Source organism: Cheilinus undulatus, linkage group 17 (assembly GCF_018320785.1).
Source record: "Cheilinus undulatus linkage group 17, ASM1832078v1, whole genome shotgun sequence".
In the NCBI taxonomy this organism is placed as follows: Eukaryota; Metazoa; Chordata; class Actinopteri; order Labriformes; family Labridae; genus Cheilinus; species Cheilinus undulatus.
In genome coordinates, this window is record NC_054881.1 from 44,282,543 (window position 1) to 44,306,042 (window position 23,500).

General features: G+C 46.5%; 2 protein-coding genes across 6 annotated transcripts in view; one reads left to right on the forward strand and one right to left on the reverse strand.

Annotated features, from left to right (window-relative positions):
* LOC121525692 (ras-specific guanine nucleotide-releasing factor RalGPS1-like) overlaps positions 1-23,500 on the reverse strand; it is a 129,325-nt gene that overhangs the window by 54,210 nt on the left and 51,615 nt on the right. The window lies entirely within an intron of this gene.
* On the forward strand, positions 4,020-21,660 carry LOC121525694 (angiopoietin-related protein 2-like). Of its 4 annotated transcripts, none has more exons than XM_041811803.1 (6): positions 4,020-4,258; positions 13,936-13,991; positions 14,080-15,129; positions 17,383-17,576; positions 18,917-19,187; positions 20,675-21,660. In XM_041811803.1, the coding sequence occupies exons 3-6, from the start codon at positions 14,115-14,117 to the stop codon at positions 20,872-20,874; spliced, it is 1,680 nt and encodes a 559-aa protein (XP_041667737.1). In that variant the 5' UTR covers positions 4,020-4,258; positions 13,936-13,991; positions 14,080-14,114; the 3' UTR covers positions 20,875-21,660. The 4 variants fall into 4 exon arrangements, with proteins under 4 accessions (XP_041667737.1, XP_041667738.1, XP_041667739.1 ...); XM_041811804.1 differs by having other exon boundaries at positions 13,936-13,977; XM_041811805.1 differs by lacking the exon at positions 13,936-13,991.

Below are 23,500 nucleotides of genomic sequence, written 5' to 3' on the forward strand. Positions count from 1 at the left end.
TACTTTACACACGGATTAATCTGCTTTAAATCGCAGCGTTTCTCCAACAAAGCACAGCGGAATAGCGCTTCATGGACATGCCAATACAGGGCTGTAGCACGGGCAGAGGGACTGCTCCGATTGGCTGCAGAAGGACCGACGTGCTCTGCAGTACGATTCCCCAGTGGATCACGGCACAGCTGCGTGTATGTGAAAATATGAGGCTGGAGATTTTCAGAGAACTTTCAGCCTCCATTCCAGCCTCCTTCCCTGTGTTTAACTGTCTAACCTTTAACCCCAGCACTAGTGACGATATCAGACACAACACAGACCGTTTCAGTGGTGGTCTACAGATCTGGATCAAAATCAACGCAGGGGCATCATCTTCAGGACAGAGACGAGAGAGACTAAAACAGTGACTGAGGCTGGGGTGACGTAGGGATTCTGAACTGTCGGTACTCTCCTCATCCTCTTCAACAGCGTGCTAAAGTGATCCGACATGGTGAGGAGAAAATCTCCCTAACAACACGTGGAAAGACTTGGTCTGATCTTTCAACATTTAAAAACAGGAGCTGCAGACGAGCCAGCGGAGGCCTGTAAGCAGCATGTGCAGGGAGCTCAGAGCCAGCATGGAGAGCTGTGGAGGCTAACCTGAAGAGACAGAGATGGAAAGCAGTGCATGGAAACGCTGAGGTAGACACTGGAGCCATTTCAAAGAGTTTAAGCTGGGTGAGTTATGATGGTGGACGGGAGAATAAAACCTCACTACAGGCCACTATCCAGCACCTACAAGGGCTATTAGGAGTCAATTTCCCTGTTTAAATCCTCCTCTGACATTTCAGAAAATCCTTCTATCAATATTCATAATCCTGGATCAGAGAAAACCAGCTACCTGAACACCAGGGACCATAAAACACCTGATTCAACTCTGACATGGGACTGGAAACCCAGAAAAAGGCTAGACTGGACAGGTATCCAATAAAAAGGTAGTGTAGACAATTTCCTGCAGTAGTGAGGGAACTACACATCCCACAATCCATTGCAATTCCTGTAATCAACCTGAGTAAATCCAGAAGTCAGTTTTTAAGTGATTTCATTGGCCCTATGTGAAAAAGTCATTGTCATCAATCAATCTGCTAAACGGTTACAAAGACATTTCCAAGGCTTTGGAACTCCAGGCAACCACGCTGAGAGCCATTACCCACAAATGGAGAAAACTGTGAAGAGTGGTGAACCTTCCCAGGAGTGGCCAGCCTACTGAAATGACACCAAGAGAACATGGACAACTCATCCAGAAGGTCACAAAAGAACCCAGAACAAGATCTCGCTATGAACCTGTAGGATTGTGGGTAATGCAGTTCTTTTTTCCCCCAAGATCATGAGTAAAACAGGCTTTTTCTTAACAAGGTTTCTATTACATCATCCTCAAAGGCAGTGGACAGAATGTTGGTGAAGCTGGGGATGTTGGAGCCTTTTCCCTCCATTTTTGCTCAATAGTAGGTCATAGTTGGCTACTTTTGTATAAGTGGGTGGAACCGGTGAGAAGCAAGGGTTTCCCTCGCTCCTCGCCAAAAAGGACAGTCAGCATGAGGGGAAGATTGTGGTATTTATCTGAGAGCTTGGGATAAAGATGATTTTTATGTCTGTATTTAAAACATCATGTGGTCGAAGCAGACTATAATTTTAGTGGTAAATATTTCCATAGATGAAGGGAATAAAAACACCAAGAATTCAAATCAAACTCCAACAAACCCGTTCTGAAATAACAGAAGAACTATTTCTTAATCCCTGATTATCCTGCTGCTGTCCTCCTCCGTTACATTCCTCTTCATGTTCCACCCAAACCCCCCAGACCATCAGACCCTCCATGATATCAGCTGTGCTGGCCGCTCCAACCGCACCACATCTGCACAACCACACACAACCACACAACCACACAACTACACAACCACACAACCACACAACCACACACAACCACACACAACCACACAACCACACAACTACACAACCACACAACCACACAACCACACACAACCACACAACCACACAACCACACAACTACACAACCACACAACCACACAACCACACAACTACACAACCACACAACCACACAACCACACAACCACACAACTACACAACCACACAACCACACAACCACACAACCACACACAACCACACAACCACACAACCACACAACTACACAACCACACAACCACACAACCACACAACCACACAACCACACAACCACACACAACCACACACAACCACACAACCACACAACTACACAACCACACAACCACACAACCACACAACCACACACAACCACACAACCACACAACCACACAACTACACAACCACACAACCACACAACCACACAACTACACAACCACACAACCACACAACCACACAACTACACAACCACACAACTACACACACGGCTCTACGCAACTGTTCACAACAAGATAACTAATATGAACCGCTGATGTCATTCTGATGGATTCTCAGGACTTCCTGTCTCATTAATCACTGTTAACAGATTTGATTACATCACATCAGGAGGTCGTCCAGGACCGACGGTCAGCAGCCGGTCTCCACTGAGTTTTACCTCTATTATTTATTCAGTTTTTTTAACGCACGGATTTCTAATTCTGCACTCAAGGGGGCGCTCATGTACCCCCCAGCTAGTTTCTGCTATTTTTGGTCCATCTGTATTTCTTATGCCTGTAGAATCTCAAACATTAGCTACATCCCATTCATTTCACTGAACAATGTTTCAGCAGAGACTCTCCGGTAAAAGCGTGTTGTTCCAGCAGATAAAGACGCCGAGTTTCCACGGTCTATCTGTCCCTCTGACTTCCTCCCGCTGTTGTCAGGTGATTATCGGCTCTATCAGAGCGGACTGGATGAACTGAGCGCGCTCACAGGCTGAGACTCGTCCTCTTTTACAAATCACAGCAAGGATGGTGTGAGGTACGGTAAAAAGACAGGAAGCAGCTAAACAAAGAGAAGCAGAAGAGTGGAGGAGGTGGTTTCACGCTGAGCTGAGGCTCAGAGATTCTCAGAGAGAGGAGCTTTAACCTGACAGACAGCTTTCTTTAAACCATGAGAGTGCTCTCTAATGCTTCATTCCAATGAAAGCTGCTTCCTCAGGACTTTGGGTCACAGTTTCTCAGTAAGGAGTTGGTGGTGAGTCCTGAGACTGGATCACTTCATCAAGTCTGTGACCTGCCTTGACTCGGGTCATGTCTGCTAATGTTGGGGAGGTTTAAACTGGTCCGCTGCCATCCTCATACCAGCGAAACTTTTACTGCATTAAACAGGTTTACAGAAATCCTCAGACTCGTACGCGTACTAGAGACTGAGCGTGTCTTTCCTCCTCCGAGAGTCAAACGTGACGGAGATTTTTTCCTGATACCTCAGAGGAGACGGTCTGACCTCTCAGACAAACCGTGGTATTTCTTTTTTTCAGATCTGACTGGATGGATGACAGCCTATCAAACATCAGCACAATGTGATTAAAAACAAACAGGATGACTCAATGAATATTTGTTCCCACAGTTATGTAAGATATAATTCCTATGACAACACAACAAACATGATCCAAACTCCGCTCCGTCACCGCTCCAGCTAGAGCTTCAAATCTGTCTTTACACTGAACCATGGAGGAAGAGGAGGGTGAGGGAGAGGAGGGTGAGGGAGAGGAGGGTCAGGGTCATGTCAGAGGTACATGACCTTGTTAAAGATATGATCATGCTTTAAACCAATGAATCCTGCAGAGAGAGGGAGACCCTGAATGTAAACTAAACATGCTAGCTCCCGGTAGCTTCCTTCTGTGAGTCCAGACCAGGATCCACATGCTGGGACCTCTGACCTCCCTGCAGCTGCTGCTGGCCCTCCCAGTCCTCCCAGTCTCCTCCTCGGTGGGAGAGCTGGGCCGGCCTGCTGGAGGAGAGCACGGAAAAAGGACGGCGGGGGGAGGTGAGGGGGTCTGCGGGGGGAGGGAGGGAGGCTAAAGTGGGCGTCTGAGTGGCTCACAGCTTCATTCCTCAGAGAAGAAGCAGAGAGATGGGAGCAGGGACAGAGGGGACGGTCTGACTCAGATAGTGGTCTTCATCAGGGCTGCAGAAAGTCAGCGTCTGATCGGAGCGGACCACCGCAGGACCGCCGCCGTCGTCTTCTTTTTAATCAGAATTAAAGGAGATAAAATGATTCAGTGACACGAGGACGGACTCAGACTGAGGAGAGTCGACTACAGAGGAGACCAAAACAGAGACACGTGGTGAGTCCGACGATCCCACAGACACACGGCAGATTCATTCATGAAGGCTGACCCCGTCTTTAACTCCTCGTAGCCCACTTTAAGGATGTTAGACCATGAAAACTCTGAGGATGCAGGCCAGTCTCTGCGTATCAGTCCTGGTTATTAATGTGAGGAGATGTGGAAACTTCTGCTGGTGTTTACAGCTGACAGAAGTTCTGATAAACATCTTTGTGTTTCGTGACTGTCTCTGGTTTCTTCCTGCAGAATCAAACTCTTCAGACATGATCAGTTTCTAACAGATGGTCACAGTGAGTTTAGGTAGAGATTTCAGATGTACTAAATAAAAATCCTCTGTGAGCTCCTGGATCCTCTCTGACTGAGGGTTGAAGCAGATTTAAGGATCATTTATCTGCTGTAAACGTGTTTCTGCTCTGTTGAATCATCCACACCACACACACCGTGTGTTTCATAATCTGGTACAACAGTAAACACGTTAATATGTAAATATTATTATTATTAGGATTTTATTGCAAATTGTGGTTGTGTTGTATTTTAGTATTGGTGGCACATTTAACCTCTACTTGTGTTAAATATTTCTCCTTTCTGTCTCTCTCCTATTGCCTGATCCCCCCCCCCAGAAGTTTATCTGATCTTACTTTAGTGAATTATTTTCTTAGACTTTTCTGAGTCTTAGTTCCTGGTTAAAATGAGGACTGTCAACCTTTAATATTTTCAAAAAGGATTCAACTCCCTTTTTAAAATTCCACTATTATTTTTTCATTGAAATATTTTTCATTTCCTGTCTTAATCTGAGGGGGGGATGACTTCCTGTCTGGATACAAACCTGCTTTTATTGTGAAGGAAAATAAAGAACCTTGGGTAGATCAGAGATTCTAACATGAAGTTAACTGTTAAAATAAACCAGTTCTTTATTATTATTATTATTATTATTATTATTATTATCATCATCATTATTACGATTATCACTACTACTACTATAATACTATACTATTTCTATTTCTATTACTATTTTTACTCTAAATTTTATCGTTATTATTTTTACAATTATCATTACTATAATTATAATTATTGTTATAACAATTATTATTATTATTATTTTATTATTATTATTTTATTATTGTTATTGATATTATTGATATTATGATTGTTATTATTATTACTATTACTTTTTTTATATATTTATATCATTATTTCTGTTATTATGATAACTATTTTTATTACTATTATTATTTACACTCTTTTTAACTTTTTAACTAATACCATTATCATATTAATGATCATCATTATGACTATTATTATTATTGTTTCTGTTATTACTGTTTTAATTATGGCGCAGTGCTTGACTCATTTTTCTAACTGTGGCTGCAGGAAGACGCTGACGTGACAAACATGAGATTACTGCTGTTAGAAACTGAATGTACTAACGCAGGTCTGTGATTAATCTTGATGAATGCATTTATACTGATATCTCAGCCTGTTTCAGTCATGTGACTGTGTAAATGTGAGGTTTCTGATCCTTCTGAAGCTGCAAAGAATTAAAACAATTCTACTAAAGGAGCAGTGCACCAAGTTTCTCTTTAAATCTATGAAACTAATGTTTGATGGTATTAGAGCTGCTGTCTGAACACTGATGTGATACCATTACTAAGTATTAGGATCTGACTGGATCTAATATAATACTCAATACAATATTCTTGATGTGATAATAGGATACAACTATAGATTATAACCAGTCCATTATGATCTGATATGGCAGAATAGAACAGATTTAGATTTGATAGCTATGACATCATCCAGAACCATCAGGCTGACTGATACAGAACCATTAGATAGGATCGATTTTATTGACTTCATGAACTTTTCAAACCCGATCCTGATGTGAACAGAAACCAGAGTGAACTCAGATCTGCCTCAGAGACAGAGAAGAGAAGGTCCTGTTACCGTGGCTTATCTCTCCTCCTGCTGTCATGTTTTACTCTGACTTATCAAAATCCTTTCCTTCCTCCTCCTCCTCCACCACCACAACCTCCTCCTTCTCCTCCTCCTTCTCCATCTCCTCCTCCTCCACCACCTCCTCTTCCTCCTCCTCTTCCTTTCTCCTCCTCCTCCTCCTCCTCCAGCTGAACTCCATCATCATTTCCATCCATATTAACTTTCCTCTGCTCTGCCTCTGTCCCTCTCTCTCTTCCTCGCTGTAGACCGGTGAACGATTATGAAACCGTTGGCACGGATCAACATTACATCAGGCGTGGCAGCATGCGTGTGCACGTGCATCCTGGCGTGTGTGCACGAGACAGAGTTAAAAATCTCCACATGGAGCCTTTAATTCTCCTGGAAAACAACCCTAATGCATCCTGGATGTGTTTGTGCAGAGCTGCAGGCTGTTGGTGCAGAACCAGCATGGTCTGAGAGTCTGGCTCCTGGACTCACAGTGACCACGGTCTGAGAGTCTGGGTCCTGGACTCACAGTGACCACGGTCTGAGAGTCTGGGTCCTGGACTCACAGTGACTACGGTCTGAGAGTCTGGCTCCTGGACTCACAGTGACCACCGTCTGAGAGTCTGGGTCCTGGACTCACAGTGACCACGGTCTGAGAGTCTGGCTCCTGGACTCACAGTGACCACCGTCTGAGAGTCTGGGTCCTGGACTCACAGTGACTACGGTCTGAGAGTCTGGGTCCTGGACTCACAGTGACCACCGTCTGAGAGTCTGGGTCCTGGACTCACAGTGACCACGGTCTGAGAGTCTGGCTCCTGGACTCACAGTGACTACGGTCTTAAAGTCTGGGTCCTGGACTCACAGTGACCACGGTCTGAGAGTCTGGGTCCTGGACTCACAGTGACCACCGTCTGAGAGTCTGGGTCCTGGACTCACAGTGACTACGGTCTGAGAGTCTGGGTCCTGGACTCACAGTGACCACCGTCTGAGAGTCTGGGTCCTGGACTCACAGTGACCACGGTCTGAGAGTCTGGCTCCTGGACTCACAGTGACTACGGTCTTAAAGTCTGGGTCCTGGACTCACAGTGACCACGGTCTGAGAGTCTGGGTCCTGGACTCACAGTGACCACGGTCTGAGAGTCTGGCTCCTGGACTCACAGTGACCACGGTCTTAAAGTCTGGCTCCTGGACTCACAGTGACCAGGGTCTGAGAGTCTGGCTCTGCAGTATGATCCGCACAGAGATGCTGCGGTTTGTTTGCACCTCCATCATGACCCGCCTGCATCACTGTAGGTAAAAGAATTAACTTTAATTTTTATGGTTAATTCTTCCTTCTATCATCAAAAGGAGCAGAAAAACTCAGGCTGTCTAAATCTGCTGGCACAGTTTAGAGACCAGGACGAGGGAAACCCTCTCTGCACTGGTGGTTAAAGAATGAAGCTGTGCCGGGTTATGGTCTGGACTCTAACAGAGGATAAACTTTTTCATGGTCTGATCCATCAGGAGCTGAGTCACAGAGGAAAACTTCAGACTTTACCGGAACCTTCTCAGCAGTTGTTCCTGAGTCAGTCAGACGACTCTCAGACTCAATCTGCTGAACCAGGAGAGACAAGCGGCTCCGTCCTCCCCCCTCCCTCCGTCCTCCCCCCGCGGGGTTAAAGAGCTCCACAGACCGGTCACCTCTCTGAGTCCAGACACAGACGAGTCTCAGCCAGCACCTGCTGCTGAACGGGACTTTAACATGAGACTGAGCAGAGACAGACCAGGACCAGGACCAGGACCAGGCTCATTTCTCTCTGTTATGTTCTCTGAAACCATCGGGGCTAGACCCGGATCTGATCAGGAGACAAAAATCAGGATAAGTTTATGAAGGAGGAGAAGCAGTGAGGGACAGGGACCATGTTTATTGATATTGATGTCTTTATTGATCCTCCTGATTGATCGACACGAATCGTCTCTTCTGCAGAGCTGCAGGTTGAAGATCTTAGCTCTGAGCGTGTGGCGTCTCCTCAGTGGGCGGGGTTAGAGCGGTGTGAGGTCGTAAACATCTGTGAGTTAGACAGATGGTGATCTGAGCGGACTTTACGAGCTCTGAGTTTTTCTGTGTACGCTCTTTAAATGTGACAGCTGACACGGCACAGACACAGACCTGCAGCCAGAGCGTGCACGTGGGCGTGCACGTGATCATGCATGTCAGCATGAACATGAGTGTGCATGCGTGTGCAAACAACCAAGCACGCTCACACTCACACCTACGGGCAACTTAGAGTCACCAGTAACCCTAATGATCGTGACTCTGGACCAGAAGGAAGCTAGAGTACTGAGTCAACCCTCAGAGAGACTCCAGAAAGACCACGTTGGACCAGGACTCAAACCAGGACCGTTTTACTGTGAAGGGACAGAGTTAAACACTGCACACCCTGCAGCTCTAGTGGCTTTTATCTCTAACATTTAAAAGTTAGATCTGTTTTTAAAGTTATTTCTGACTTTTTTTGTTGTTCGGGTCCATGGGGGATCAGCTCTGGTTGAGAACCTCTTCCTCTGGACTACTCGCTCATTTTTCTCTATAAAGTCCGGTCCGTTGATAAATCAATCTCCTAACAGCTCCAGCTCTGTTCCTGCCAAAAATTTACGATGAAAAAGTGTGAACATATCAGACTGCACGGGTCTTAATGAAACACACGTGTCTGTCTGAGCGCGGGGTCCATTTAGAAGCGTGTCGAATTCAATCAGAGCTGCAGAGAGAACATAGGGAACAAGAGGAACATCAGACCGAGTCTAAAATACGACTGAAACTAAAACCATTAAAAAAAGAGATAAAATCAGTCAGAAACAGGAGGAACATCAGGCTGACTGTAAATCTGATCCATATCCACACTAAAGTCATTTAAAAGAGAAACAGTGACTGAACAGAGAAAGTTAGAGGATCCAGTAGAACTGATCATTGATACCAGGAGTTTAACCTGTGAGTTTCATCTGCAGCTGTTTGTCATTTTAAGTTTTAACTATAACCCCCCCCCCCCCCCGGCTGGTTTTTGAACTACTAGAGTTCTGTGGTCTGATCCAGGACTCGTCACAGCTGATTGGTTTAAGTGTGCATGTGTGTCTGTAGACCGGTTCTCATGCATGGTTCTCTCAGCAGCAGATCACCGCCTCTGTCACTCTTTGATTCTCCAGCATCTGCTCTGCAAGAGAGTCACACCTGGTCGATTTCCATCAGAGCTGCCTCCAGCTCAGACCGACAGAACACAGAACATCCAGACCATTTCAAAATCAAACACCAAAGACAGCTGATCACTGATCCCAACACAACATCAGTCACATCAAAACAGGCAGAACACCATCAGTAAATCAACCACAGACGGACAGAGGAACATGCTGCTATGATGTTCTCTACGTTCCCTTGAGAATCTCTGAACTCATGATCCATCGGCTCTGATCCAAGCTCTGATTCACCAGAACATTCACCACTGGTGAGAACACAACCATGACACAGACAGAACCCAGACAGACAGAACCCTGATAAACAGAACCCTGACAGACAGAACCCTGATAAACAGAACCCTGATAAACAGAACCCTGACAGACAGAACCCTGATAAACAGAACCCTGACAGACAGAACCCTGACAGACAGAACCCTGACAGACAGAACCCTGATAGACATACAGAACCCTGATAAACAGAACCCTGACAGACAGAACCCTGATAGACAGAACCCTGATAGACATACAGAACCCTGACAGACAGAACCCAGACAGACAGAACCCTGATAAACAGAACCCTGACAGACAGAACCCTGATAAACAGAACCCTGACAGACAGAACCCTGACAGACAGAACCCTGACAGACAGAACCCTGATAGACATACAGAACCCTGATAATAAGAACCCTGACAGACAGAACCCTGATAAACAGAACCCTGACAGACAGAACCCTGATAAACAGAACCCTGACAGACAGAACCCTGACAGACAGAACCCTGACAGACAGAACCCTGATAGACATACAGAACCCTGATAATAAGAACCCTGACAGACAGAACCCTGATAAACAGAACCCTGACAGACAGAACCCTGACAGACAGAACCCTGACAGACAGAACCCTGATAGACATACAGAACCCTGATAATAAGAACCCTGACAGACAGAACCCTGACAGACAGAACCCTGATAAACAGAACCCTGATAAACAGAACCCTGACAGACAGAACCCTGATAAACAGAACCCTGACAGACAGAACCCTGACAGACAGAACCCTGATAGACATACAGAACCCTGATAATAATAACCCTGACAGACAGAACCCTGATAAACAGAACCCTGACAGACAGAACCCTGACAGACAGAACCCTGATAAACAGAACCCTGACAGACAGAACCCTGATAGACAGAACCCTGATAGACATACAGAACCCTGATAAACAGAACCCTGACAGACAGAACCCTGACAGACAGAACCCTGATAAACAGAACCCTGACAGACAGAACCCTGATAAACAGAACCCTGACAGACAGAACCCTGACAAACAGAACCCTGATAAACAGAACCCTGACAGACAGAACCCTGATAAACAGAACTCTGACAGACAGAACCCTGATAAACAGAAACCTGATAGACAGAACCCTGACAAACAGAACCCTGACAGACAGAACCCTGACAGACAGAACCCTGATAAACAGAACCCTGACAGACAGAACCCTGACAGACAGAACCCTGATAGACAGAACCCTGATAAACAGAACCCTGACAGACAGAACCCTGATAAACAGAACCCTGATAGACAGAACCCTGATAAACAGAACCCTGACAGACAGAACCCTGACAGAAAGAACCCTGACAGACAGAACCCTGATAAACAGAACCCTGACAGAAAGAACCCTGACAGACAGAACCCTGATAGACAGAACCCTGATAGACATACAGAACCCTGATAAACAGAACCCTCACAAACAGAACCCTGACAGACAGAACTCTGATAAACAGAACCCTGATAGAGAGACAGAACCCTGATAAACAGAACCCTCACAAACAGAACCCTGACAGAAAGAACCCTGACAGACAGAACCCTGATAAACAGAACCCTGATAAACAGAACCCTGACAGACTGAACCCTGACAGACAGAGCCCTGATAAACAGAACCCTGACAGACAGAACCCTGACAAACAGAACCCTGATAAACAGAACACTGACAAACAGAACCCTGACAGACAGAACCCTGACAGACAGAACCCCCCTGATAAACAGAACCCTGACAGACAGAACCCTGATAAACAGAACCCTGACAGACAGAACCCTGACAGACAGAACCCTGATAAACAGAACCCTGACAGACAGAACCCTGATAGAGAGACAGAACCCTGATAAACAGAACCCTGACAGACAGAACCCTGACAGACAGAACCCTGACAAACAGAACCCTGATAGACAGAACCCTGATAGACAGAACCCTGACAGACAGAACCCTGATAAACAGAACCCTGACAGACAGAACCCTGACAGACAGAACCCTGATAGACAGAGTCCTGACAGACAGAACCCTGACAGAAAAAACCCTGACAGACAGAACCCTGACAGACAGAACCCTGATAAACAGAACCCTGACAGACAGAACCCTGATAAACAGAACCCTGACAGACAGAACCCTGATAGACAGACAGAACCCTGATAAACAGAACCCTGACAGACAGAACCCTGATAGACAGACAGAACCCTGATAAACAGAACCCTGACAGACAGAACCCTGACAGACAGAACCCTGATAAACAGAACCCTGATAAACAGAACCCTGACAGACAGAACCCTGACAGACAGAACCCTGATAGACAGACAGAACCCTGATAAACAGAACCCTGACAGACAGAACCCTGACAGACAGAACCCTGATAGACAGACAGAACCCTGATAAACAGAACCCTGACAGACAGAACCCTGATAAACAGAACCCTGACAGACAGAACCCTGACAGACAGAACCCTGACAGACAGAACCCTGATAGACAGACAGAACCCTGATAAACAGAACCCTGACAGACAGAACCCTGACAGACAGAACCCTGATAAACAGAACCCTGATAAACAGAACCCTGACAGACAGAACCCTGACAGACAGAACCCTGATAGACAGACAGAACCCGCTGTAAGTTCTAGTGTTTAATAAAGATCCAGATCAACAGACCTAGACCCTGTGAGCTCTATCAGACTGATGACCATAAAAACAGAGGAACTTTCTGACCGTCCAAACTCTGATCTCACTGTTTCATAAACCTGATTTACATCTTTAATCTTCATGAAACCACCGAGCCTGAGGCATGATGGGAAAGCAATGAGGCCTAACAGCGTTGGAGCGGCTGATCTGAGGCAACAGTTGGCAGGAGAGGAAGTGATGTAAGCAGACAGAGATAACGGGAACACTTGGGGAGGATCCTCAGAACATTCCAGAAGAATGAAACATCTCACAAGGCCGTGATCGACTTCACCATTGAACACACAAACACCTGCCATCTACCAGGATGTCTGCTCTACCACAGTGGCTGACATAAAGACTTTAATAAACGCGTCATACTACTGTCCACCACCGTCAGAGGCTCAGTGTTTACAGTGGTCTCCACAGAGCCAAACCGGGGGGGGGGGGGCGGAGAGAGAGAGAGAGTCAATAATCATTCAAACATGTGGATTAAAGGACATTCAGCCTCCTGGAAGACATTTAAATGTTTGGAGGCTGAGAAACCATCAGAAATCCTGGCTCAGATTAAACATCTGCTCAGCTTCTCATTACAGCATCAAGAACATGTCAATGTGAGATCAGTGGTCACTGAGAACGCCACAGGAAGGGCCAAGTCACGCCAGAGCTGGAAATGTGTGAGCAACATGAATAATGACTTTCTTTGTGGCTAAAAGATGGGAACTGAGAGTTACAGCTGGGATCTCAGTTCTGTTCACTACATCTAAAACTCTCTCTGTGAACACGTCAGTCAGTAAACTCCCTCTGGGTTTGTTGTTCTCAGCTCTGAGCTCACACTGACGGGCCGTGCCTCCTCCAGTTTAACCTCCTGATACCTGAGCTTTGGTTTGGAGTGCATTTTTAGTTTTTCACATTTGTTTAGGCTAAATAGGACCTGATAGATTTAAACATCAGCCTTCTCCTTGGAAGGGAATTTCATGGAGATTTTCGCTTCCAAAATCTACATCTTAAATCTGTCAAATTTCAACACAAAATACTTAAAAATATTTCCAATACCTCCCATAAAGATACCCCCAAATTTCTTCAAATGTTTCCCAGATTTTTCCAGTTAAAAATTTCATGTAAATTCCTGAAAATTTCAAAGCAAAGTCCCCTTAAATTTCTTAGAAAAATCCCCAAATTCACAAAAATATCACCCAAAATTCCATGAAAATGTTGGAATCATCCTAACAAATTCCCTGAAATTTCCATTAAATTCTTTACAGTTTCTTTTTTTTTTTTTTTTTTATTAACCTGTTGGACGTAGAGACGCTTGTTAGGGAAACAGGAAGGGAGGGGCAGGGGAAGTGTGCAGGAGGGGAGGGCGGAGCCTAGGGATGAAGGAGGTGTGCCCAAAGAGAGCGTTTATTTGGGGCTATAGATCTGCTCTGAAAGAAAGCCTAAAGGTCACAGGACTGATGATTTTGGGCCCAACCTGCTGTCAAACATTGCAGAGGTGTGACCTGATTGAAGGCTTTGTTGTAACTGACTATCTGTCTGAATAATCCTCAGGTGCTGATCCTCAGGTGCTGATCCTCAGGTGTGGATCCTCAGGTGTGGATCCTCAGGTATCCTATCGTGCTCCCAGACACAACCAAAACCTGCAAACATGCCAGTGTAACTCTAAAACTGACGATGTCTCCTCCTCTGTTGCAGAGATCATCTTGTTGGCGGTGCAGCAGGACTGTACCATGATCCTTTCTGTGCTGGTTTTGCTGCTGGTCCTGGTTCTGTCCGGACCCGAGTCCTCCCTGCAGGATGCAGCTCAGGAGATTGGGGCGAGCGACGACATCCTGGAGAGAGACTTTCTATACGCTCAGACGCGTCAGAAACGCGCCGTGGTCGACCACAGCGCCACTCAGACGGACAAATGTTCATACACCTTCATCGTCCCGCAGCAGAAGAACACCGGGGCCATCTGTGTCAACTCCAAGGAGCCCGACGCTCTGCTGGAGAACCGGGTCAACAAGCAGGAGCTGGAGCTGCTGAACAGCGAGCTGGCCAAGCAGCGGCTGCAGATCGAGACGCTGCAGCAGCTGGTGGAGGTGGACGGTGGTCTGATCAACGAGGTGAAGCTGCTGAGGAAGGAAAGCCGCAACATGAACTCCAGGGTGACGCAGCTCTACATGCAGCTGCTGCATGAGATCATCAGGAAGAGGGACAATGCGCTGGAGGCCTCGCAGCTCGAGACCAGAGTCCTGAACCAGACCAATGAGATGGGACGGCTCACCACGCGGTACAGAGACCTGGAGATCAAATACCAACACCTGTCGGAGCTCGCCAACAACCAGAGCGCCCTGCTGCAGCAGCTGGAGGAGAGCTGCCGGAGGGGGGGAGGAGGCCCGTACGGGGGAGGGGGCACGTACGGGGGTGGACAGGCGTTTGGGCCAGGACAGGCGTACGGGGCAGGACCGGCGTACGGCGCAGGACAGGTGTATGGAGGAGGACAATTGTACAGTGGGGGCCACCAAACGTATGGGAGCGTGCAGGAGAAGGGCAGAGCTGTCCGTCCTCAGCCTCCGGTCCTCCCTGCTCCTCCTGCTCTCTCTCCAGGGGGGTACAGACCCTTCCACCCCCCCACATACACCCGACACTCCAGTCACCCCATGACTAACGAGATCCAGAACGACCAGAATGCCAAAGCTTTACCGCCTCCATTACCCACAATGCCCAGCAGCATCTACAGCTTCACCAACGAGCCCTCAGGTGAGTCTGATCACATCCTTCAGGATCTCTGGGGGTTTATGGGGCTCATAAAAGACAGCTGGGTCAGGAGGATCGTTTCAGCTGGGCCAAATGGACCAGAAACCAGACTAGAATGAGCACACCTCTCAAAAAGAACAAAAACTCTGTGATCTCTGGTCAGATTTAACAACAAGAGAAAGAGTAATGCCGAAATATGACTGAGGACAGGAGAGAGACTCTCAGGATGTTTGAGATCTTCGGACTCTCTGTCTCCCTCTGGTGTTCATCCATCAGCTCTACAGGGTAACCGTGACTGCATAGCTACCTGACTGAAACATGAACCAGAAAGATCTCAGACCAGTTAGACCTCAGACCAGTCAGACCACAGACCAGCTAGACCTCAGACCAGTCAGACCTCAGTCCAGTAAGACCACAGACCAGTCAGACCACAGACCAGCTAGACCTCAGACCAGTCAGACCTCAGTCCAGTAAGACCACAGACCAGTCAGACCACAGACCAGTCAGACCACAGACCAGCTAGACCTCAGACCAGTCAGACCACAGACCAGTCAGACCACAGACCAGTAAGACCTCAAACCAGCTAGACCTCAGACCAGTCAGACCACAGACCAGTCAGACCACAGACCAGTAAGACCTCAGTCCAGTAAGGCCTCTAGCCAGTTACACCTCAGACCAGTTAGACCTCAGACCTCAGACCAGGTAGACCTCAGACCAGTCAGACCACAGACCAGTTAGACCTCAGACCAGTAAGACCTCAGTCCGGTCAGACCACAGACCAGGTAGACCTCAGACCAGTCAGACCTCAGACCAGTCAGACCACAGACCAGTCAGACCTCAGACCAGTTAGACCACAGACCAGCTAGACCTCAGACCAGTCAGACCACAGACCAGTCAGACCACAGACCAGTGAGACCTCAGACCAGTCAGACCACAGACCAGTCAGACCACAGCCCAGTTAGACCTCGGACCAGGTAGACCTCAGACCAGTCAGACCACAGACCAGTCAGACCACAGACCAGTAAGACCTCAGACCAGTTAGACCTCAGACCAGTCAGACCACAGACCAGTTAGACCTCATACCAGTTAGACCTCAGACCAGTTAAACCTCAGACCAGTGTGACCTCAGACCAGTTACACCTCAGACCAGTTAGACCTCAGACCGGTCAGGCAACGGACCAGTTAGACCTCAGACCAGTCGGACCTCAGTCCAGTAAGGCCTCCAGCCAGTTAGACCACAGACCAGTCAGACCACAGACCAGTCAGACCACAGACCAGGTAGACCTCAGACCAGTCAGACCACAGACCAGGTAGACCTCAGACCAGTCAGACCACAGACCAGGTAGACCTCAGACCAGTCAGACCACAGACCAGTCAGACCACAGACCAGTTAGACCTCAGACCAGTTTAACCTCAGACCAGTTAGACCTTAGACCAGTCAGACCTCAGACCAGTTAGACCTTAGACCAGTTAGACCTTAGACCAGTTAGACCTTAGACCAGTTAGACCTCAGACCAGTTAGACCTTAGACCAGTTAGACCTTAGACCAGTTAGACCTCAGACCAGTTAGACCTTAGACCAGTTAGACCTCAGACCAGTTAGACCTTAGACCAGTTAGACCTTAGACCAGTTAGACCTTAGACCAGTTAGACCTCAGACCAGTTAGACCTTAGACCAGTTAGACCTCAGACCAGTTAGACCTTAGACCAGTTAGACCTTAGACCAGTTAGACCTCAGACCAGTTAGACCTTAGACCAGGTAGACCTCATACCAGTTTAACCTCAGACCAGTTAGACCTCAGACCAGTTAGACCTTAGACCAGTTAGACCTCAGACCAGTTAGACCTTAGACCAGTTAGACCTTAGACCAGTTAGACCTCAGACCAGTTAGACCTTAGACCAGTTAGACCTTAGACCAGTTAGACCTTAGACCAGTTAGACCTCATATCCTCTTAAATTATGAAAGAATGATGGAATTACCGGAGTCCCTGCACCCCAGACTCTAGAGGATCTGCAGCACCAGATAAGCCCAGGAGAGTCTCTATAACGATGCGGACTGGGAGTCTACACCTTTAAGATGTTCATGAAGTTTTTACTGTAAGGGGATTGTTTGTCTTCAGAGTCAGATCTTTAAAACTCTGTTTAAGGTGATGCTGGTTTTTATCACTGACATTTTCAGGTTTAATGTTGTAATAAATTTAAAAAAGAGATAAATTTGTTATTATGGTACATTCTTCTTGTGATCTGGTTTCCACAGGTCCGTTCAGAGACTGTCTGGAGGCTCTCGAGAACAGATACTCCACCAGCGGGATGTACCTCCTCAAACCAGACAACAGCAACAAACTCATGCAGGTTTGGTGTGACCAGAGACACGACCCGGGGGGCTGGACCGTCATCCAGAGACGCCAGGACGGATCCGTCAACTTCTTCAGGAACTGGGAGACATACAAGGTAACTGAGGAGGGGCGCTTTATGTCTGCTAGATCAGGCTGTTAGAAACAGGGACCCTGACCCTAAGATGCTGATGAAAGCTCAGAGTCACGCTGGTAGACCGTAGACATGTTAGCGTCTTTGAGGCTGCAGGAAGGTGAGAGGTGAGAATGGTTGAGAACTGATTGTTCTAAATGTACAAAGTGAGGCTGAAAGTCTGCAGCTCTCAGAATATAGACTATAAAATATGTCAGCAGATGCATGGACCACTTTATGTAAATGTCACAGCAGACACCTGGAGGTTCACATGCCCTCCAGTAAAGAAAAAGATAGCAGAGTTTCTTCTTCTCAGGTTATTGTTGAGGCTTCTTGGGGGGCAACCAGTGCACCAGGACGGCCACTTCTCTTTAGGCACCTGCTCCGCCACTGAGCTAAACCGGCGCCCATGAATGATTTCTGTTTTAAAGCTCCATTCTTTCCCCATCATGTTGACTTAGGAGTAATTCTAGATTAAATGTAGTTTGTTAATCTCATCATAAATCCATCACATGGATTTAAATGCTGCTATTAAAAACGTCGATCAGAATTAAAAGATCTTTAGGAGAAAACGAGACGCCTGGAGCTCCTCAGTGATGAAATAACAACGCTGCCTTAAACTCACAGCTGAGTCCTTTCTAACAGAGCCTTTGGCCCCGCCCCCTCGTTGTGTAATAGGTGAGTAATCAACAGAAATAATACATGAGATCACGAGAGCTCAGATCCAGTCACATAAACATGTTCTCCAAAGCCCAGCAGATCCAAGACAGCAATTCCAAGTCAGAGAACACACCGTTACATAAACACAAGAAAACATCCAATGATTTTATTCCTCATGGATCAGAGCGCCGACCGTGAAGAGGACGGTCCTGGATCCATGTAGAGGATGGTCCTGATCCACGTAGAGGACGGTCCTGATCCAAAGATGATGCGGTCTAAAGTGAGGACAGCCTCTCTGCACACTATCAGAACTTTAAACCACTGAAGGTCGTCCTGCCGACCCCAACCCCCCCGCCATGACTCCATACGCCACTTAGAGCCAATTACACGCTCTCATCTGGCAGAGAGACTCCTGCTGATTGAGTCCATGTGTGATGTAACTGAATCTGGACTCAAACATGCAGGGAGCTCTGCTCGTTCCACCACGATGCCACTGCTGTCAGACGCTCGCTCTGACATCATCCCCAACCTCAAACATGCTGGAAACTTGACGGTTTTCTTTCTGGAAGTCCTCCTCAGACTCCAGCTCCACTTTGGCACATCCAAACCAGTCCTGTGGTGGGGAGGAATGATTGCTGACTGATTTAACGTCTCTTTTGTTACAGCAAGGCTTTGGAAACATGGACGGGGAGTACTGGTTAGGACTGGACAACATCTACTGGCTGACCAATCAGGGAACGTACAAGCTGCTGGTGACGTTGGAGGACTGGAGCGGGCGCAAGACCTTCGCCGAGTATGCCAGCTTCAGGGTCGAGCCAGAGTCTGACTTCTACAAGCTGCGGGTGGGCCGTTACCATGGCAACGCCGGCGACTCCTTAACCTGGCACAATGGGAAGCAGTTTACCACACTGGACCGAGACCATGACATCTACGCAGGTGAGAGTCTGAAAAACCATGTTGGCTGGTGTTTTAGTAACGTATAACTTACAGATTTAGACTGATGGGAGCATGGGACCTCCCAGAGGGCTGATGGGAGATGGTCAGGGTTCAGGGTCTCACCAAAACCCAATATAGCTGTGTTTCCACCCAGTGGCCCTGGTTTGATTCAGTTCAGTTTGGTTTAGCAAGCATTTGCACTTTTGCAGACAAACAGTCCCAAAACAACCAATCTGGACTGTTAAACTTTTTGCACCCTTTTGTTGGAGCATGAAGCAGACCGATATGACCCTAAAGAGTAGACAGACCCAGCCACTGACTTGTCAAGGGTGCAGAGGGGACTGGATTTCACCTTTAGAAACCAAAAATGCTTCAGTATTACTTACACCTCCACCTACCCACTAAAGGTAAGATTGGCTGAAGAAACCCAAGAAAGTTGACCGTACCAAACCACCAGACAGACTGTACTGAACCCAACTGGACCAGACTGTACTGAGCCCAACTGGACCCAACTGGACCAGACTGTACTAAACCCAACTGGACCAGACTGTACTGAACCCAACTGGACCCAACTGGACCAGACTGTACCAAACCCAACTGGACCAGACTGTACTGAACCCAACTGGACCCAACTGGACCAGACTGTACCAAACCCAACTGGACCAGACTGTACTGAACCCAACTGGACCCAACTGGACCAGACTGTACTGAACCCAACTGGACCAGACTGTTCTGAACCCAACTGGACCAGACTGTTCTGAACCCAACTGGACCAGACTGTACTGAACCCAACTGGACCAGACTGTACTGAACCCAACTGGACCAGACTGTTCTAAACCCAACTGGACCAGACTGTACTGAACCCAACTGGACCAGACTGTTCTGAACCCCACTGGACCAGACTGTTCTGAACCCAACTGGACCAGACTGTACTGAACCCACCTGGACCAGACTGTACTGAAGCTGCCTGGACCAGACTGTACTGAACCCACCTGGACCAGACTGTACTGAACCCAACTGGACCAGACTGTGCTGAACCCACCTGGACCAGACTGTACTGAACCCAACTGGACCAGACTGTACTGAACCCACCTGGACCAGACTGTACTGAACCTTCCTGGACCAGACTGTACTGAACCCGCCTGGACCAGACTGTACTGAACCTGCCTGGACCAGACTGTACTGAACCTGCCTGGACCAGACTGTACTGAACCTGCCTGGACCAGACTGTACTGAACCCACCTGGACCAGACTGTACTGAACCCACCTGGACCAGACTGTGCTGTGTTTTTATGGGTAGATCAGGCTTTACTACAGAGATAAACCAGGCTACTCGGTGGAAACAGACTGTCTGATCTGTAGAAAGGAGGAGATAGCGTCGCCACCACAACCCTACAATCAAAGACAGATGATGTGTTTGTGGTAGAGGGGGCCACAGTCAGGGTCTTTATAAAATCCCGGTTCTAATGGGATCTCTCTGTCTGCAGGTAACTGTGCTCACTACCAGAAAGGAGGCTGGTGGTACAACGCCTGCGCTCATTCCAACCTGAATGGTGTTTGGTACCGCGGCGGACATTATAAGAGCCGGTACCAGGATGGCGTTTACTGGGCCGAGTTCAGAGGAGGGTCTTATTCTCTGAAGAAGGTGACCATGATGATCCGACCCAACGGGAACACCTTCCAGTAACGCTGGGCCCTCTGTGGAGGACTAAAAGCCAAAAGGATGGTTCAGGCAGTATTCAGGTCATCATCTGACGGACGCTTCGCTGCAGAGTCAGAACACGACCTCAGAGACACCACGGTCCCTGCAGAGGTCCAGGATTTCATAACTACTACTCAGAAAGGTCAAATATTTATGTTTGAGCTCATAGAGAAACATCTCACACTAAAACGGTCTGCTTTAGTCCAGATCTGTTGTTGATGTGAACTTTAGGATCTACAATAAAAACATAGAATATTATTTCTTTATGTTTAGAAAAATCCACCAAAAGTTTATTATAAGTAAAAATTAGAGCTGATATTCAGGGATCAATACTCTGTAATTCACTGATATAATTAAGTCTTACTATTGGTGCTCATACTGCATAATTAGAATGTATGATAATGCTGAGATAGATTTAAAGGAGAGGAACGGAGCTATTTATTTTGGTACATTTAGAGGATATTTCAGTCATTTTGTTGGGTTTCTAGTTTATTTGCATATTTATTTTTAGTTTTATTCCACATCAGGACTAAAAAATGGCTCATAATTTCACAGACGAATGGTTTAATGAGTATTATGTGGATAAAAAACATCAGCTCAGTTTTATTCACACTAAAGTTGTCAAACTCCTCATTACTCTAAAACTTTAAGAACTCAGTTTAAAACAACACAATGCTTCTGTTTCAGTGAGCAGTAGAATTAAAGGTCAAATATTATTCAAAACATATATTTTCAGGCTTTTCTAGCAGAAATATGTGCCCCTGGCCTGTCCACAATCCCCCAAAAATCAGAAAAATCCGTTCCCTGAAACAAGCCGCTCTCAGATTTTCCCTTATGATGTCATGTAGGGAGTTAGCCCCGCCCCCAGGTTCAGTTGGCCCTCCCTGCTTGGAAGAAAGATCCCCCCTCCTCTAGTGATCCTCCTCTCAGCTGGCAGGATCAGGAGAGCCACATCCATTAAGACTTGACTAAGACCTGAGAGGGGCGGAGTTAGGGGCGGAGTCAGACAGCTCATTAACATTTAAAGCCACAGACAGAAACAGCTGGTTCTGATCAGGGCTGAAACAGAGGGGTTTTAGACATGCAGACATCAATACTGGAGTGTTTTTACAGCAACAAATTTCACAGGCATGTTTTAGGACCTCTGAGACTGATATAAACTTGTCTGAAAGGGTCAAACACGTGACCTTTAAAGATCTCTAAAAAGGAGTGGGATCTTTCATCAACAGAAGCGAGGATGGACGGACTGTAGAAAAACAAGGATCAGGGTTTACAGAACCAAACCGTGCTAAACTTGGACGATTTGGTGGAAATGGATCATAATAAGGTTAAAGGAAATAGAAGATGATGATGTCCAGGATTTTATTTCTGCTGCCCGTGTTTCAAACAGGTTTCAGGATGGTTTTATTTTTAGTAGAATTAAATCACAGTTTATCATTCTGGTGTTGTAGTGAGTTGTTCTACTGATGTTGCAGAAATCATCGATCTTCATCTCTTCATCCTGATCAGTTTCTTATTTAATCTCTGTTAAAGTTTCTCTAACTATTCGTCTGATTTTATGAATGAAACAAATGTTTTTATACTAAAGATTTTGGTGCTTAAAGAGACAAAATTAAGAGAAAAAGTTCAGGAAAAAAAAAAAAATTTTGCAGCTTTTCCACATGGAATCATTGTGATTAAACTGGTATAGGAACCAAATATTCCAGCTCAGTTTTTCCATCACTGTTAATATGCAGATAGAGAATGTACCTGGAGCTTTGTGTGTATATATGCTGTTTCACTGAGATTATTTTTAAAGTCTGTATGTTACTAAAACTGCAATAAACCATGTACAGCTATGACTGCTGTCTACTGATCTATCTGTCATTTATCTACAATAATTTAACCTGACACGCAAGATGAATGTGGTAAACCTCACATAGAGGGCGTCTGGGAAAGGGCAGAGCCTTTGAAAAAAAACTCAGAGGGTGATTGGATGAACGTTCTGTCTGTCATAATTTACGGGCCAATCAGAGCAACAAAACACGTGACGTAGCCACTACAGAGGAATGAACTCCATAGAGAACTTCATAACGGTAACCATGGCAACTGTAGACATGTCAGTACTCGACTTTTGTGGTTTTTGAAAAGAAAACAACTCACCTCTGTTCTTTGTTCTTCTTTTAACGAAAAATGGCGTCAAGTTCTGATAAAACTGGCGCTTTAGCAGCATCCACGCTGATGTCTTTCACCATAATTACACCGGCCTCTTGTGCTGCTAGCTTACGTCACGACTCCGCCGCACCTGAAAGTACCGCCCCTCGACACTGATTAGTCCCATCACTTTCTAACCGGGCCCAAACGGTTCGGACGGGAGCTTTGCAAGATGGATTCACCAGTGAAAAACACGGAAACGGGCGGATCCATCTGCTAGGTCAACAATAATAATGACTTAACATAAAAACATGAGATTCCTCCTTTATTCTCACATCAGAAACCTCCAACACTTCCCCCACAGCCTCTCTTCTTTAACACTCAAGTGTAGAACTAGTGTTCCTGTTGATCCAGAATGGCTGAGATCAGCCACAAAAACAAGTAGAGAAAGCATGCAGCCAATGACGTGATCATGTAC

What these genes read in the sequence shown, in the direction of transcription:
- LOC121525694 (XM_041811803.1), top strand. Translation starts at nt 14,115, where the DNA reads ATGATCCTTTCTGTGCTGGTTTTGCTGCTGGTCCTGGTTCTGTCCGGA. An exon ending in CTTCACCAACGAGCCCTCAG is followed by an intron (nt 15,130 to 17,382) that starts GTGAGTCTGATC and finishes TGGTTTCCACAG; the next exon opens with GTCCGTTCAGAGACTGTCTG. An exon ending in AGACCATGACATCTACGCAG is followed by an intron (nt 19,188 to 20,674) that starts GTGAGAGTCTGA and finishes CTCTGTCTGCAG; the next exon opens with GTAACTGTGCTCACTACCAG.